The following is a 17,159-nucleotide window of genomic DNA, read 5'->3' on the forward strand; positions in this document are numbered from 1 at the left end:
CCTCTTGACAGGGGTTTTCAGAGAGAGCAGGTTATGGAGATATGAGGAGAAAAGCCAACTAGCTTTATTGTGGAATTACTGGACTCTTCCACACACACGAGAAAGAGGTTTTAGGTCTTGTTCCTTTCAGGCTAGGAGCTATTCTGCTGCATTCACACAAAATCTGGCCACCTGGTCAGAAGCCAATTAAAATGCTGTTGTCAGGCAGCTTCCTTGGTCCAGGACTTCTCTCCAGCACCATCCTGTCTTTCATGGCGCACTCTGTTCCAGGACAACATTGTATACATATCTCATCCTATTCCAGTGGACATGTCTTTCAACTACAGCCATTGTAATTTTACCACAGTCCAACAGAAAATAAAAAGATATGTTCTTTACAATACCAAGTCTCTTTTTTGGGTCAAAAGGTACTAGCAGGATAGATGATTGTAACAACTGTTTCATTTTTGTGAAAGCTTCTTCCTATGGTATTTGCCAAGACCATTGTTGGTTTCTCTTGAGCAAGCAATACTGTGGTGCCAGTTCTGTCGACAAATTAGGCAAGAAGCATCCATAGTAATTGATCAACCCCAAGAATGATTTGAGTTCGGATGTATTCTTAGGTGCTGGTGCCGTTCTAATGGCTTTCACTTTTTCTTCAACTGGGTGTAGGCCTTGGGAATCTACCTTGTGACTAGGTAGGTTACATCTTTCGATTGAAATGTGCATTTTACTTTTTTCAAACATACCCCCACCTGCGAAAAATGTCTTAAAACTTTTTCCAAGTTTATGAAGTTCTTTTTCAGTGAGTCCTGTCACTGGAACATCATCTAAATAAACTACAACATGGAGCAGTCCCTGCAGTAAACTTTCCACGGTTCTTTGGAATATGATGCAAGCTGAAGATAGGCCAAAAGGTAAACGGGGTATATTGATGCAACCCTTGTATTAATGGTGACTAACTTCCAGGAGGCCTTCTCTAATTCAATTGTCGATAAACGTGACTCGTATCAAGCTTTGTGTAGGCAGTTCCACCTGCCAGTTTGGCGTACATCTTCAGTTTTTGGTATGGGGCGTCTGTCCAACTTAGCCACTTTATTGACTGTTAATTTGTAGTCTCCACAAATTCAAGCGCCTTGGTCAGGTTTGGGAATGGGTACAATTGGTGCTGCCCATTCTGAAAACTGCACCGGTTGTATCACACCAGTTTTTCTAATCTGTCCAGTTCAGCATCTACCTTTTCCTGCATTGCATAAGGTACTGGTCTTGCCTTCATGAACCCCAGTGTTGCCTCTGGATCCGCATGAATTTTTGCTTGTAGCCCCTCAATTTTTCCAAGCTCGTCTTTGAAGACTGAGGCATATTTTTGTAGTAGCTCTAAGCCCATTAGTTCTCAGTTGGAAGATTTCAGCCCATTCCAATTTAATTTCTTTCAGTCAGTTTCATCCAAGGAAGCTAGGTCCTTACTACCACCATCAAGGGTAATTTCACTGTTTGACCTCCGTAGTGTACTGTGACTTTACTTATATCCTTGACTTGTATGTCTTCTCCCCTGTAAGTTTTCAATTTGGCATCTTTTTCTTCCAAATTTAGTTTATGTTCCCCATGATTCAGGTATTTAAAAGTATGCTCACCTTTCACCTTAGGGGCTGCTGCAGTATCCACCTCCATTCTGATTGGCCTCTCATTCACTCTCATGGTTACATAGGCTCTGTTCTTCCTACCTTTAAATTACATGATGAATAAATATCTGAATCTAATTCTTCAGGCTTTTCAGCACTGCAGATGTCTTTGTGTTTTTGCCTTTGTTTGAAAGTCTGCCTGATTCTATCTTTACAATGTCTCATGAGGTGTTCGTTTGGATGTGACAGAAAAAACATTCAATATTTTTAAACTGTGGTTCATTACAAGGTTGTCTGCTTCCCATTATACTATGTTTTTGCTGCTAAGGTATCTCTTATTAGTCTGCTGGCGGTGGCTGCTTCCCACCTCTGAGTAAAGCCTTGCACTTTTGCGCTTTTTGGCTGAGGCGCTCCCTGCCCAACATGGAGGATAGTCCATTTTGCGCTCCCTGTATGGTTTTTGAGTCCCGCACTGTGCCTTCCATTGCCAGAGCAATTTCTAATGTCTTCTGAAAATCCAAATTTGTTTCAGACAGTAATCTCTTCTAAATCACATCTTCATTTATATTGCACACCAAACGATTTCTTCGTATCATCGAAAGATGTACCAAATAGTGGTACATCTATTCTGTTAGTTGTTTCAGACTTGCCACATAACAAGCAACTGTCTCCCCCGCGGCTCTATTCCATGAGTTAAATCTGAACCATTGCATCGTCATCAAAGGCTTGGGCTGGCAATGATTCTTTGAGGTTCACTAAGTCATCCAAACTTTTTGAATCTAGGTGCCAACAAATTTCAAATTAATCCATATGTCTTACTCCCACGCGTAAGAGGATTGCACGCTTCTCCTCCTCCCCCGCAATGTCGTTCACCTGGAAGAAGAACGCGATGCATTCTACATAATTACACCAATCGTCCGAAGCTGGATCGAAAGGTTCAACTCTTCCAAATTGTGGCATGCCCTGAGGGTATTGCTTCGATGATCAGGACAGAAATCTTTCTTTACTTAAAATTACTATGCGAGGTACCTTTGTTCGTTCTTTCTTTTCCTCGTCCTTTCGTGTATTTTACTTGTTTTTTACTCTCGTCGCCAGTTTGTTGGATCCTGCACCCAGCTTTGTTGGGACTTAAGGATCTGGGTTGCACGCTTGTTTGAGTGACCGAATTGGCACCAAAGGTAGAAGATCAGTAGATCGTTCTAAGAAGAAACACATTCTGTTTATTTACAAAGGAACTGAGCAGCTATACGTGTGTGCTTATAACTCAAAACTCTTTTTTTTACTCTTCAGACTCTAACTCTAGACTACAGACTACAGAAGTAGCCCGTGCTACTCTGCTATTTCATACCAAGATCATATGATCTTTCATTACACATTCATCTTAAAGGCATATTACACATCAGGTTACTACACGGTACCACCCTTTCAATCAGTGAGTACAGGCTCCCACCTGCTTGGAAAAAATCTTTGCTCAACTCCCCTCTAATCCTTGTACCAAATTAGCTTAAATCTTTGTCTCTGGCTTTGGACCTCTAGGAAACTAGGTCCTTCTAATCCACTATGTCTAGGCCCCTCATCATTATATACAACAATAAATTCTCTTCTGTTCCAAAGAAAACAAACCCCAGCCTTATCCAAACTTTCCTTATAGCTAATAGTTTCCAGCCATGGCAACATCTTCGTAAAAGAGGGTGCAGGCCCTCTTGAGTGTGATCACATCCTTCCTGTAATGGGCTGGCCAGAACTCTGTGTAGTATTCTAGCTGTGGTCTAGCTGGTGTTGTGTACAGTTCTGGCATAATCTCCAAGATATAAGCAAAACACTGCAGATGTTGGAACTCTGAATTAAAAACAGAATAAGCTGGAAAAACTCAGCAGGTCTGGCAGGATCTGTGGAGAGAGAAACAGAGTTAACATTTCAAGTTCAGCTGACTCTTCCTCGAAGCATAACCTCCCTGCTCTTGTTCTATGCCTTGTCTAATAATGTATCCTGAGTGCTGCCTTAAACCCACCTTAGATAAGCACTCCAACGTCCCTCTGTTTCTCTATTGCTTAGTATCCTACCATTTGTTGTGTATTCCCTTGCCTTTTCCAACCTCACCAAATTTATTACTTCACATTTCTCCCCATTACATTCGCTTTACCACTTTTCTGTCCACCTGATATCTTCCTGCAGTCTACCACTTTCTTCCTCACTGTCAACCACAAAACTAATTTTTGTATCATCTGCATACTTCTAAATTGTGCCCCTTACATTTAAGTCTAAATCATTGATATATATATATACTATGAAAAGCTAGGGACCTAGTGCTGAATCTGCGGGACCCCACTGGAAATGGCCTTCAGTCACAAAAACACCTGTTGGCCATTACTATTTGGTTCCTGTCATTGAGCCTGGCATCTGTGTAACTAAGAGGACCTGTCTGTTCACATATTGCCATTTACCTCACCAACAATGTGTGGCATCTCTATGTAAATCTGCTTGCATAGTTTGCCTCTTTGGATCCAACTCCAATGCACACTGCATTCTGACATAACCTAAAGACATTGTACTCCAGACCTTTGCAGCTCAGAGAGCATTTTTCATCGGAGCATTCTGACTTGGATCTGAGCACAGGCTGTGTTTTCAAGTAATGAATCACTCAAGTTTGAGCAAAAGGAAACAACAGTGTATTTAATGAATTTGGACAGTCTTGCTGGAGACAATGTAATCTGCCTCCACCAAGTTGTGGGGATACGTATTCGATCCATTGTCCAACTTTGTTTATCTGCTCGTGGTAACCTGCAGGTCTGAACTAGGCCTCTAGTTGGTGCTGTGCATTAAGACTTGCTGCTTACCTCAAGCATGGGAATGGTTTGTGTTTGACAGTTCCAGTAAAGCTGGATGAATGAGTTAAGTGTGCTTTGCTTCCAGGATAGGTGATTAGTAGTAGCTGTACATGTGCAAACATCACGAAGAATTAGTGCACAGATACAAAAAATAATTTAATAGTTGAATGAAATGTTGGCCTTTATCGTGCAGAGCTAGAATGTAAAGAAGTGGAAATGATATTACAGTTGTATACATCTCCGAGCACTGTATTCAGTGCTACCCTACCCTCAGGAAGGGTATTTTGGTTTTGGAAAGGGTGCAGTGCAGGTTCACAAGAATGATATGAGGGCAAAAAAACTTGAATTATGAGGACAGTTTGCACATGTGGGCTTGGATTCCCTCGGCTTTTTCAGAAAGGGGAGCGCAAATCTGGAATTCTGTCCAGAACTGGTGAGGCTTAGGGGTCAATTGAAAATTGCAAGATTTGCATTGATGGATTTTGTTGTATTGAAGGTCAAAGAATCAAATTGAGTAATTGAATCTAAGATACAGGTGAGCCATAATCTAACTAAATGGCTCAATGATCACCACCTGTTCCTGTTATTGGATGAATGTGAAACAACAAAGGGACAGGAACCATTGAGAATTCTTGCAAATATATGATAGTATGTACGTTTTGGTGATCTGGTGACATTACATCAGTCAAACTTCAATCTGAGGCAGTCGTACTTTGTATATCATTCCCAGGATCTGTGAGCCTGTGAAATGTGGCCATGTGCCACGCAAACACTAAGATTGCCTGTTTCCACCTCTTTGAGGTCACTACTCTTCCCCTGCCCTGGGACATCTGCTACTGAATCCATGCTTTTGTTACGTCTAGACTTGACTATTCCCAAGTAATCCTGGCCAACCTCCCACATTCTATCCTCTGTAAATTTGAAGTCATCCAAAACTCTGCTGCCTGTGTCCAAATCCCGTTCATCCATCGCTCCTCAGCTACATTGGCTCTCAGTTAAGCAATGCCTCACTTTTGAAATTCTCTCACTTCAAAATTCTTGTTTTCAAATTCCTCCCTGGCCTCCCCATCTCTGTAATTTCCTCCAGCCCCACAACCACCTGCGACCTCTGCACTCCTCCAATTACGCCTCTTGAACATCTTTGATTTTAATTGCTTCACCATTGGTGGCCATGCCTTTAGCTACTCTGGAATTCCCTCCCTAAACCCCTCTGTCTGTCTCTCTCTCTCTCCTCCCTCCTTTAAGACACTCCTCAAATCCTACCCCTTTGACCAAGCTTTTGGTCATCTCTAATATTCCCTTACGTGGCTCAGCATTAAGTTCTGTTTTATAATGCTCTTGTGAAGCACCTTGCAATGTCTCATTACATTAGAGGCACTACACAAATATGAGTTGTTGTAGAATGCTCACTCCCTATCTGTCTTGAAGGTCACATATTTGTTCTTGTGGTTCTTATGTGGTCAATTTCCAGACCAATCTGCATCAGTTGCTGCTGACACCATTAGAAAACATATAAAGAACTGTAATGGTAAACTGCTGGAGCTGTACAGCAGGTCAGTCAGTATCTTAAGAAAATAGGCTAATATTTTGGTTGAGATCCTTGGGCTCCCGTGACATTCTCGTTCACTCCCGCCTCCTGCTTACTAAATGTGTATTTCCTAAAATACATTCTCCATATTTCAGATTGCCAGGATTTGTGAGCTTCCTAATAGTAAGGCATCAAATTTCAGAAATAGAAATTTCCAGAAGCTCAAAGCCCCTTCACTCAACTCCTTGGTAAGGAAATTGGGAATTGAATGAGTAGCATAGTGAGTAGGCAAATAGATAACAATCCTGAACATTGACCTAAAGAAAGTAATGCCCAGCTTAGTGGGTTTGGATGTCTTCTGACCAGCTGAGATTTGTGCTTTAATGTCTTGTCTCTCCCAGCCAGCTGTTTCCCTCTGTATAATCTATACATTTGAGCAGCATGCTCTGTAACCGTGGACCAATGGTTTTTCTGAGAATTTCTAGAATGTAAAGTGGGCGGTTAGTCTCTTGTCGAAATTAAATATTTCTACCTGTGTATTTTTTTTATTGTGGGTTGGGCCATCTCTGGCAAGGTCAGCCTTTGTTGACCAGCCCTAATTGCTCTTGAAAAGATGGCAGTGAGCCGCCTTCTTGAACCGCTGCAGTCCACATGGTGTAGTTGCTGTATGTGCAAGAATGCTGTTAGTCCCACAATGCGGTTAGGAAGGGTTTTGATCTTGTGACGGTGAAGGAATGGTAATATATTTCCAAGTCAAGATGGTGTGTGTATTGGAGGGGAGCTTCCAGGTGGTGGTGTTCCCATGCACCTGCTGCTCTTGTCCTTCTAGGTGATAGAGGTTGTGGGTTTGGGCGGTTTTGTATCCCTTGGTCTTAATTGTAAGTGTTGATATTCAAAGAGATTTGAGTGTGCTTATACAAAGGATGCAGAAAGTTAGCATGCAGGTACAGCAAGCAAATCGGAAGCCAAATGTCATGTTGGCCTTTATTGGTGAGTTGCTGCAGTGCCTCTTGTATACGGTAAACATTGCTGCCACTGCATCAGTGTTGGATGGAGGGAGTGCGTGTTGAAGATGGTGGTTCGAGTGCTGATCAAGTGGGTTGCTTTGTCCTGGATGATGTCAAGCTTCTTGAGTGTTGTGGGGGTTGCACTCATCCAGGCAAGTGGGGACTATTCCACAACATTCCTGACTTGTACCTTGTAGATGGTGGGCAGGCTTTGGGGAGTCAGGAGGTGAGTTACTTGCTGCAGAATTCCCAGCCTCTGACCTACTCTTGTCGCCACACTATTTATATGGATGGTCCAGCTCCGTTTCTGGTCAGTGGTAACCCTCAGGTTGTATGAGGGACCATGGATAAATTTCAGTATTGCCTAGTTTATAAACACTTGGGCAGTTGTGCCGACGTTTTTTTTAAAAAAGTGCAGGGCATCTTGAGTCATTCGAGACTGGTCTTTTTTATGTAGGTCCCTGGGAATCACCTCTAACTCTTGGCACACAGTGAATGACTTTGAAATTGCAGTGACTGCTGACATATTGGCAACTGATTTGCTTTCGAACACGTACCCAGGAATATCTTCAAAATCATTCTTTATATCAGTTTGGAAAGAGCAGGTCGCGAAAGCGCTGTGTGTTTCAGTCAGCATCTCTCAGAATGATTCTGCCGGGAGTGGAACTCCGCTCAGTGAAAAATGCGTTTTTTTTTCAATCGGAAACTCTGAAGTCTCTGGGTCACGACCGCGCTGCTCTGTTGCTTCGAATGCATCGAAGCGAGCCCTGAGCTGGCGTGCGAGAGGACCGGGAGAGATCCAAACCGCACATACTCTCGATGAGGTCCCCCAGACCTCGAAGACGCGATCTGACGAACCGTCGGCGTGAACTTCAAACCGATTCAGCAAATAATTACAGATTTGATCCGTGCATCAGCGTAGGTGGTCAGCTCGCCGATACTCCCCACCGCCCTCACTCCAGTCCACTCCACTCCACTCCAAGTGCGGATTGCCCCCACTTTTCAAGAGCCCAGGAGCTGGAAGGACGTGTTTGGAAGAGGGTGCCCGGACCTGACTTGCACCTCTGGCGGGAGAGGCGGTGGGATGTTGGGGGTGGTTGGTGGTGGTGGTAGGGTGAGAGTGAGGAGAGAGCTCACTGTTTTATCTCTGTGAGGAGAGAGCTGCCTGGGGCGCTGTCCCTCACTCAGTGGTGCTGAATCCGCACTGGTCCCAGCTTCAGAAGTCCTCACTGCGCTGTGTAAACATACACTCTGTGTGTAGCAGCAACACCACACCCTCCTTCGCTTGGCGACCGGAGGCTGCAGCTTCATTCTCAAGATCAGTTCATTCACCCTCTAGTTATTTATATATTTATATGTATTTTTTTTAAAAAAAATAAGCCTCAAAAATGCAACGGCGGTGATGTTCATTCAAAAGCTACTCCCTTTAACCTGTTCTAGTGTCTTGTAATCGGAGCACCTCTGATCCCAAAATGATCATTGTTCTCCCCCCCCCCCCCCTTCCCTTTTTTTTATAATCCCACTGGCCCATATTGTTACTGAGCCGATCTCTTGGGGGTTTGGCAGGAGCCAGGCTTGAGGTTAGAGTGCATGGTGTGCCTTCCAGAAACCATCATCTGACTAAGCTCAGGAGTTAGGCAGGCTCGCAGCTTTGAAGCCTGGGCACTGGAGCCATCTCACTGGACTGGGGTCCACCCACAGCTCCCCCACCACCCCGCACCCCCCTCCTCCGTCATCACAAGAGATTTTTTTTGTTTGTTTTTGTAACCGCATACCGTGGAAGTTTTTGGATTCAGAAACTGGAGAGGAGGACACCCAGTGGGTTGCCAAGGACTGAAGCTGCCTGGAGCTACAAAGGGGGATGGTTAGAGGCGACACTCTGAAGAGACTCGAGATCCAGGTGGAAGGGGGTGAGAATGTTGCGGGATGCTCAGTAATTCGGCGCTAGACCTGCCCAGTGTTTGCGGAGAGTGAGAGGCGAGCCACCCACATCTTGGCGCCAGGAGTTAACGGGAGAGATGGGGACACTGCGTGACCTGCAATATGCCCTCCAGGAGAAGATCGAGGAGCTGAGGCAGAGGGACGCCCTGATCGACGAGCTGGAGCTGGAGCTAGATCAGAAGGACGAGCTAATTCAGAAACTCCAAACCGAACTGGATAAATACAGATCCGTCCGACGCCCGGTCGCTCAGCAACCGAGCCAGAGCGAGTCCAGCACCCAGGAGCAGCAGAGGACCAAGAGACAGGCCATCTCGGCAGAGCCCACCGCTTTGGATATCCAGGACATAAGCCACGTCACCCTGCCCTGCTATTCCAAGAGTGCGCAGTAAGTTACAAAACCCTCACCCGCCACCAATGTCGTCTTCAAACTTCAGTTAAAAAGTGCCTGAGCAAATTTTGCCACGCCGTTTGGTAGGGGAACTGGCACAAACTGTGTCCACCAAGTGCAAATGACACACCATGTTGAGTGTGAAAGAAAATGCTGCATGCTGTAGTGGCCACATAGTGAAGGCCCCCCCCCCTCCAGCACACAAGCGTTTTCCATTGTCTAGCTGAAGCCTTGCTAGCAGCGCCAAGATACACCTGGGCAGAAACCTGTGCACTTCGATGCTGCTTGTGATCTTGGATGCAAATTCAGGATAAACAAAAAGAATCAGTGCACAAGCAATGGAAAATGTGCAGCTGGAATGACTAAGATATTTACCTTAATGTGGAAGGTCATCTTTTGGGTCATCTAACCAGGTTCAGGCTAATCACTGTTTTGGAGGGAGAGGGGTAGGCAGCATACCCTGTGAGCAGATGCCCAACCCATTTCAACAGTTTGTTACGTAGTCCATGTTGATGATTAACTTGTGAGTGTTGATGTTTAAGAGACTTTAGTATACTCATACGAGGAATGCAGAAAGTTAACATGCAGGTACAGCAAGCAATTAGGAAGACAAATGTCATGTTGGCCTTTATTGCAATGGAATTGGAGAACAGGAATAGCAACGTCTTGCTACAGTTGTGCAGGGTTTTGATGAGACTACATCTGGAACACTGCAGTTTTGGTCTCCGCATTTGAGAAAGGAGATATACTTGCATTGAAGGCAGTACAGGAAGGTTCACTAAATTGGTTCCTGGGGTGAGGGAGTTTTCCTATGATGAGAGGCTGAGTACATTGGCTCTGGAGTTCAGGAGAATGAGAGGTGATCTTATTGAGACGTGCAGGATTCTGAAGGAGCTTGATAGTGTAGACACTGAGAGATTGTTTCCGCTTGTCCGGGACTCTGATACACAGGGGCACAGTTTCAGGATAAGGGGCCGATCATTTAGGACTGTGATGAGGAGAATTACTTCATCCAGATGAATCTTTGGAATCCTCTACTCCAGAGGGTTGAGGATGCTCTGTTGTTGAAAGCATTTAAGGCTGGGATAGACAGATCTTTGGTCTTGGGAAATTAAGGGATATGAGGAATGGGCAGGAAAATGGAGTTGGAGCCCAAGATCAGCCATGATCGTATTGAATGTCAGAGCTAGCTCGATGGGCCATGTTGTCTACTCCTGCAGCTATATCTTATGTTCTTGTGTGTTAAGCTTGATTTACATGGGGATGGTGCATTTCCAGCATTGAGGTTATCTGTCAATTCAAGGGGTGGAGTGCGCATAGAAATTCAGCAGACCATCCATGTGGCCAAGCTAACAGGGTGATGGGTGAAGAAGGTCAACATTAGCGTGGAGGTGCAGGAAAAGCCCTCCCCCAATGTTCCCCAACCTGAATTGGGGCCTGTTCTAAGGGGCCTCTAAGGATCCTGTTTAAGAGCCACTTGTTTGGTAACTTAATTGTCAGTGGTCAAAGCCTGCAGAGTCTGGGTACAGTCCATTTTAACTTGAAAATAGCTCCCTTGCCTGATCTACAGCATAGGAATTCTCACCTGTTTCTGCCTAATTTAAGGCTGGGACTCAAAACTGCACTAGACAGGAAAACCAGCAAGAACAGAGTTAATGCTGTCAAGAAACAACTGCTTGAGTTTCTAAAGTGATTGCAAAATAAGGATGCCAAGATTTCGGAGAAGCTGCAGAGGAGATTTACCAGAATGATATCTGGGGTATCAGTCATGTGGAGTGACTAGTGGGGCTGGAGTTGTTTTCCCCGGAGCAGACGAGGTTAAAGGGAGATTTAATTGAGGTGTTCAAAATTAATGGGTTTCGGTAGAGTAGATGAGAATTTTTTTTTTTTATACAGGGTTATGATCTGGAATGCACGGCCTGAAAGGGCGGTGGAAGCAGATTCAATAATAACTTCCAAAGAGAGTTGGAAATGTTTACTTGGAGAAAGAAGTGCTATGGGGGGGGGGGGGGGTGCGCGCGCGGTGGTGCGGTGGTGTGTGTGTGTGTGGGTGGCAGTGGTTGGTGGGGGGGGAGAAGATTGGGGGCAGTGTGGGACGATTTGGATAGCTCTCTCAAAGAGCCAACAGAGGCACGATGGGCTTTTCTTTATTTGAAAAAAAGATCTGATGAGAAAATTGAGCTTTTTGCCTGTTCTAAAAGTTTTTATGTATTTTTGTTCACACAAAGAAACTCCCACACTACAACAGCACGCAAAATTCCCCCTCAGTGTCAAAGCCTGTATTTTTATTCTTTCATGGCCGTGGGTGTCGCTGGCTAGGCCAACATGTTTAGTTCATCCTAATTGCCCTTGAGAAGGCGGTGGTGAGCTGCCTTCTTGAACCGCTGCTCTTCATGTGGTGTAGGTACACCCACAGTGCTGTTAGAGTGGGAGTTCTTGGATTTTGACCTAGGAACAGTGATACGGCTGCAAGTCAGGATGCTGTACGGCTTAGAGAGGAACTTACAGGTGCTGGTGTTCCCATACATTTGCTGCCCTTGGCCTTGTAGGTGCCAGGGCTCATGGATTCGGAAGGTGCTGTCTAAGGAGCCTTGGTGAGTTGCTGAGGGACACTTCTTGGATTCTATTATTTCATCAGGAACTAATATTGCTTTTTGTATCACCTCGCTTTTAAAAAAAAAAACGAGCATTTGAGAGGCCAGTACTGGATTTTTAAAAATATATAATTATTCTTTCAAGGGATGTGGGTGTCACTGGCTAGACCAGCATTTATTGCCCATCCCTAATTGCCCTTGAGAAGGAAGTGGTGAACTGCTGCCTTGAACTGCTGCAGTCCATGTGCTGTAGATAAAGCCACACAGAGAGGGAGTTCCAGGATTTTGACCCAGTAACAGTGAAGGAACAGCGATATAGTTCCAAGTCGGATGGTATGTGCCTTGGATTGGTGTTCCCATGCATCTGGTGCCCTTGTCCTTCAAGATGGTGTGTTTGGAAGGTGCTGTTGAAGGAGCCTTGGCAAGTTGCTGCAGTACATTTTGTGGATGGTACGCATTGCTGCCTTTCTGCATCGGTGGTGGAGGGAGTGAATATTTAAGGTTGTGGATGGGCTGCTGATCAAGCAGGTTGTTTTATCCTGGATGGTATTGAGATTCACAGAATCACAGAATTTTTACAGTGCAGAAGGAGGCCATTCAGCCCATCCAGCCTGAACTAGCCCTCTGAAAGAGCTTTACACCTAGTCTCACTCCCCTGTCTTATCCATTAATCTGCACATTCTTTCTCTTCAGATAGCAATCCATTACCTTTTGAATATCTTGATTGAACCTGCCTCCACCACCCTGTCAGGAAGCCCATTCCTGACTCCAACCACCTTCTGGGTGAAAAATATTTTCTGCACATCACTTTTGCTCCTTTTGCCAATTATTTTGAATCTGTGCCCTCTAGTTCTTCATGGTCTCTTGAGTGGGAATAGTTTCTCACTATTTATCCTGTCCATACCCTTCAGAATCTTGAACACCTCTATCAAGTTTCTCCCAGCCTTCTTTTCTCCAAGGAAAAGAGTCCCAACCTCTCCAATCTATCTTCATATCTACAGTTCTTTATTGCTGGAATCATTCTTGTGAATCTCCTCTGTACTAGCTCCAATGCCTTTACACCTTTCCTCAAGTATGGCGCCCAGAACTGGATGCAGTTCTCCAGATGAGGCCTAACTAGTGTCTTACATAAATTCAACATGACCTCCTTATTCTTATACTCAGTGCCCCTACTAATAAAGCCTAAAATACTATACGCTTTATTAATTCTCTCTCAACATGCCCTGCTATCTTCAATGACTTATGTACATATAGACCGAGGTCCCTCTGTTCCTGCACCTCCTTTAGAGGCTCTCTTTATTTTGTATTGCTTCTTCATCTTCTTCCTGCCAAAATGAACCACCTCACACTTCTCTGCTTTGAACTTCATCTGCCACTTGTCTGCCCAATCCACCAGCATGTCTATGTCCTTTTGAAGTTCAAGATTATCCTCATCACAGTTGACAACATTCCCAATGTCCATAATATTGTGAATTTGAAATCATGCCCTGAACATCAAAGTGTAGCTCATTAATATATGTCAGGAAGAGCAAGGGTCCTAACACTGACCCCTAATCTCCTAACATAGACCTTCCTCCAATCTGAAAAACAACCACTTATCACTGCCCTCTGTTTCTGTCACTCAGCCAAATTCTTATCCAAGTGCCTACTTTCCCTTTTATTCCATGAGCTAGAATTTTGCTCACAAGTCTGTGGTGTGGCACTGCATCAAATGCCTTTTGAAAATCCATATACACCACATCAGCAACGTTGCCCTTAACAACCTTCTCTGTTGCTGCCTCACAAAACTCCAGCAAGTTAAACATGATTTCATGATTTTCCCTTAATGAGCTCATGCTGGCTTTCCTTAATTATCCTGCATTTGTCTAAGTAATTATTGATTTTGTCCTGAACAATAGTTTCCAGAAGGTTTCATACCACTGAAGTCAGACTGACTGGCCTGTATTTGCCAGCTTTATCCTTGCATCTGTTTTCGAAGAAGGGTGTAACATTTGCAGTTCTCTGGCATCACCCCTGTGTTTAAAGAAGACTGGAAGATTATCACTAGTGACTCTGCAAATTTCCACTCTCACATCCCTCAGTACCCTTGGATGCATCTCATCTAGTCCTAGTACCTTATCCGTTTTAAGTAAAGATAGCCTTTCTAACACCACCTCCTTTTCAATTGTAAATTCTTCGAGTCTACCAGTTACCCTCTCTCTCACCTTGGCCTGGGTAGCATCTTCCTCCTTTGTAAAGACAAATGCAAAGTACTCGCTTAATACCTCTGCTATTTCTCCTGCCTCCACATGTTGCCCCCTTTTTTACCCCAGTTGGCCCTACTCTTTCTTTTACCACCTTCTTATTAGTTGTATGCTTATCAAGGACCCATTCTCTTTTATTTTAGCTGCTCAGTTCTTGAGTGTTTTGGGAGTGTTGTTACATGTGGTATAAAAAGTAGATGCATCCCCCAAAGGTGCTTAAGAAACAACATCAGAGTGTCCATGTGAGTGGATGGAGGATTACACATGTTTATAAATTGCTTTTGGGATTTTTTTTATCTTTAGGTGTTTCCTGTAACTCTTCAAACTGACAGCAGATGTGAGCAGGTTATCTGAACATTGAAATTCAGATGTTGCCCATCAAATGCTGAACCGACAGCACACGAGGTGATTCTACAGAGCTCAGCAGCAATAATATGTATAGTGACAGGAGGAAGCCATTCAGCCCCTTGAGCCTGTTTTATCATTCAGTTAGATTATCATTGACCTGCATCTTAACTCTGTCTATCCAGCGTGATTCCATAACCCTTGTCCAACAAAAATCTGATAATCTCCATTTTATTTTTTTCCTGTTGATCTTGCCTCAGTAACCTTTTAGGGGAGAGAGTTCCAGATTTCCATTACCTCTTGTGTAATATTCTATTACATGGGGAAATGAATGACATTAAACCAATCAATGCTTGTGTTCAAGAAACCTTTTCCTTTTTAATCTAAATTTGAATGCTTTCTTGGAGAAATATCAGTAAGAATTGTAAAAAAAAAAATGCATTTCCACTGAAAGGATATCAGAAATGATTTCAAATAATTTTTTTGAATTGAGAAGAGCTTCAAAAACAAATTTTTCCCTTTTCATTTAAAAATCCAGCATAAGTGTTCCAAAAATAATGTGTCAGACATGACTACACTTGTCAGAGACTGAACCATATTTGTGAAATGACTATTACACATCTGACTATATTAGGTCAATCAGCAATGGAGATATTATCTGTGATCATAGTTGACCCTGGTGTTGGTCCATATCTGTCACTTGCTGCACAGATAATCTGTTGGTCACTTACTTTGCGGAAAAATAATACATTTATACACACTACCAAAATGGCTCTAATCAAATCAAGAAATGATATCCTGTGTTATTGTAACAAAGAGTCATAGAGGTCTACAGCACAGAAGAAGGCCCTTCGGCCTATCGAGTCTGCACCGGTCAAACAAGTACCTAACCATTCTAATCCCATTTTCCAGCACTGGGCCCATAGTCTTGTGTGCCATGGCATCACAAGTGCCAATCCAAATACTTCTTAAATGTTATGAAGGTTTCTGCCTCTACCATCCTTTCAGGCAGTGAGTTCCAGATTCCCACCACCCTCTGGGTGGAAAAATTCTTCCTCACATCCCCTCTAAACCTCCTGCCCCTTACCTTAAATCAATGCCCCCTGGTTATTGATCCCTCCACCAAGGGGAAAAGTTCCTTCCTGTCTACCCTATCTATGCCCCTCATAATCTTATACACCTCAATCATGTCCCCCCTCAATCTCCCCTGCTCCAGGGAAAATAACCCCAGTCTATCCATTCTCTCCTCATAATTAAAACTCTCCAGCCCAGGCAACATCCTGGTAAATCTCCTCTGTACTTTCTCTAGCCAATCACATCCTTCCTATAATGCGGATTCCAGAGCTGCACACAATATTGTAGCTGTGGCCTAACCAGCATTTTATACAGTTCCAGCATAACATCCCTGCTCTTATATTCTATGCCTCAACTAATAAAGGCAAGTATCCCATATGCCTTCTTAACCACCGTATCTACCTGTCCCGCTACCTTGAGGGACCGATGGATATGCACACCAAGGTCCCTCTGATCCTTGGTACTTCCGAGGGTCCTACTATTCGCATACCTTGTTTGTCCTGCCCAAGTGCATCACCGCACATTTATCCAGATTAAATTCCATTTGCCACTGATCAGTCCATCTGACCAGCCCGTCTATATCCTCCTGTAACCTAAGGCTCTCCTCCTCACTGTTTACCACCCTACCAATTTCCATGTCATCCGCGAACTTACTGATCAATCCTCAAGTCTAAATCATTTATATATACCTCAAACAGCAAGGGACTGAACACTGATCCATGTGGAACCCCATTGGACACAGGCACCCAGTCACAAAAACGCACCTCGATCATTACCCTCTGCTTCCTGCCACTCAACCAATTCTGGATCCAAAAATGAAAACAAAAAAACTGCGGATGCTGGAAATCCAAAACAAAAACAAAAACAGAATTACCTGGGAAAACTCAGCAGGTCTGGCAGCATCGGCGGAGAAGAAAAGAGTTGACGTTTCGAGTCCTCATGACCCTTCGACAGAACTTGAGTTCGAGTCCAAGAAAGAGTTGAAATATAAGCTGGTTTAAGGTGTCTGTGTGGGGGCGGAGAGAGAGAGAGAGAGAGAGAGAGAAGTGGAGTGGGGGTGTGGTTGTAGGGACAAACAAGCAGTGATAGAAGCAGATCATCAAAAGATGTCAACAACAATAGAACAAAAGAACACAGGTGTTAAAGTTAAAGTTGGTGATATTATCTAAACGAATGTGCTAATTAAGAATGGATGGTAGGGCACTCAAGGTATAGCTCTAGTGGGGGTGGGGAGAGCATAAAAGATTTAAAAAAAAATTTAAAAAATAATGGAAATAGGTGGGAAAAGGAAAATCTATATAATTTATTGGAAAAAAAAAGGAAGGGGGAAACAGAAAGGGGGTGGGGATAGGGGAGGGAGCTCACGACCTAAAGTTGTTGAATTCAATATTCAGTCCGGATGGCTGTAAAGTGCCTAGTCGGAAGATGAGGTGTTGTTCCTCCAGTTTGCGTTGGGCTTCACTGGAACAATGCAGCAAGCCAAGGACAGACACGTGGGCAAGAGAGCAGGGTGGAGTGTTAAAATGGCAAGCGACAGGGAGGTTTGGGTCATTCTTGCGGACAGACCGCAGGTGTTCTGCAAAGCGGTCGCCCAGTTTACGTTTGGTCTC

At 44.0% G+C, this 17,159-nt stretch overlaps 1 protein-coding gene across 1 annotated transcript in view; it reads left to right on the plus strand.

Moving 5' to 3' along the window:
- The first annotated feature begins 8,982 nt into the window (after positions 1 to 8,982).
- LOC121290145 (cGMP-dependent protein kinase 1-like) overlaps positions 8,983 to 17,159 on the plus strand; it is a 79,694-nt gene continuing 71,517 nt past the window's right edge. Inside the window, exon 1 of the mRNA XM_041210371.1 lies at positions 8,983 to 9,290. Within this exon, the coding sequence (XP_041066305.1) occupies positions 8,983 to 9,290 (308 nt within the window). The remainder of the gene's footprint in view (positions 9,291 to 17,159) is intronic.

This window comes from Carcharodon carcharias, chromosome 17 (genome assembly GCF_017639515.1).
Source record: "Carcharodon carcharias isolate sCarCar2 chromosome 17, sCarCar2.pri, whole genome shotgun sequence".
NCBI lineage: Eukaryota > Metazoa > Chordata > Chondrichthyes > Lamniformes > Lamnidae > Carcharodon > Carcharodon carcharias.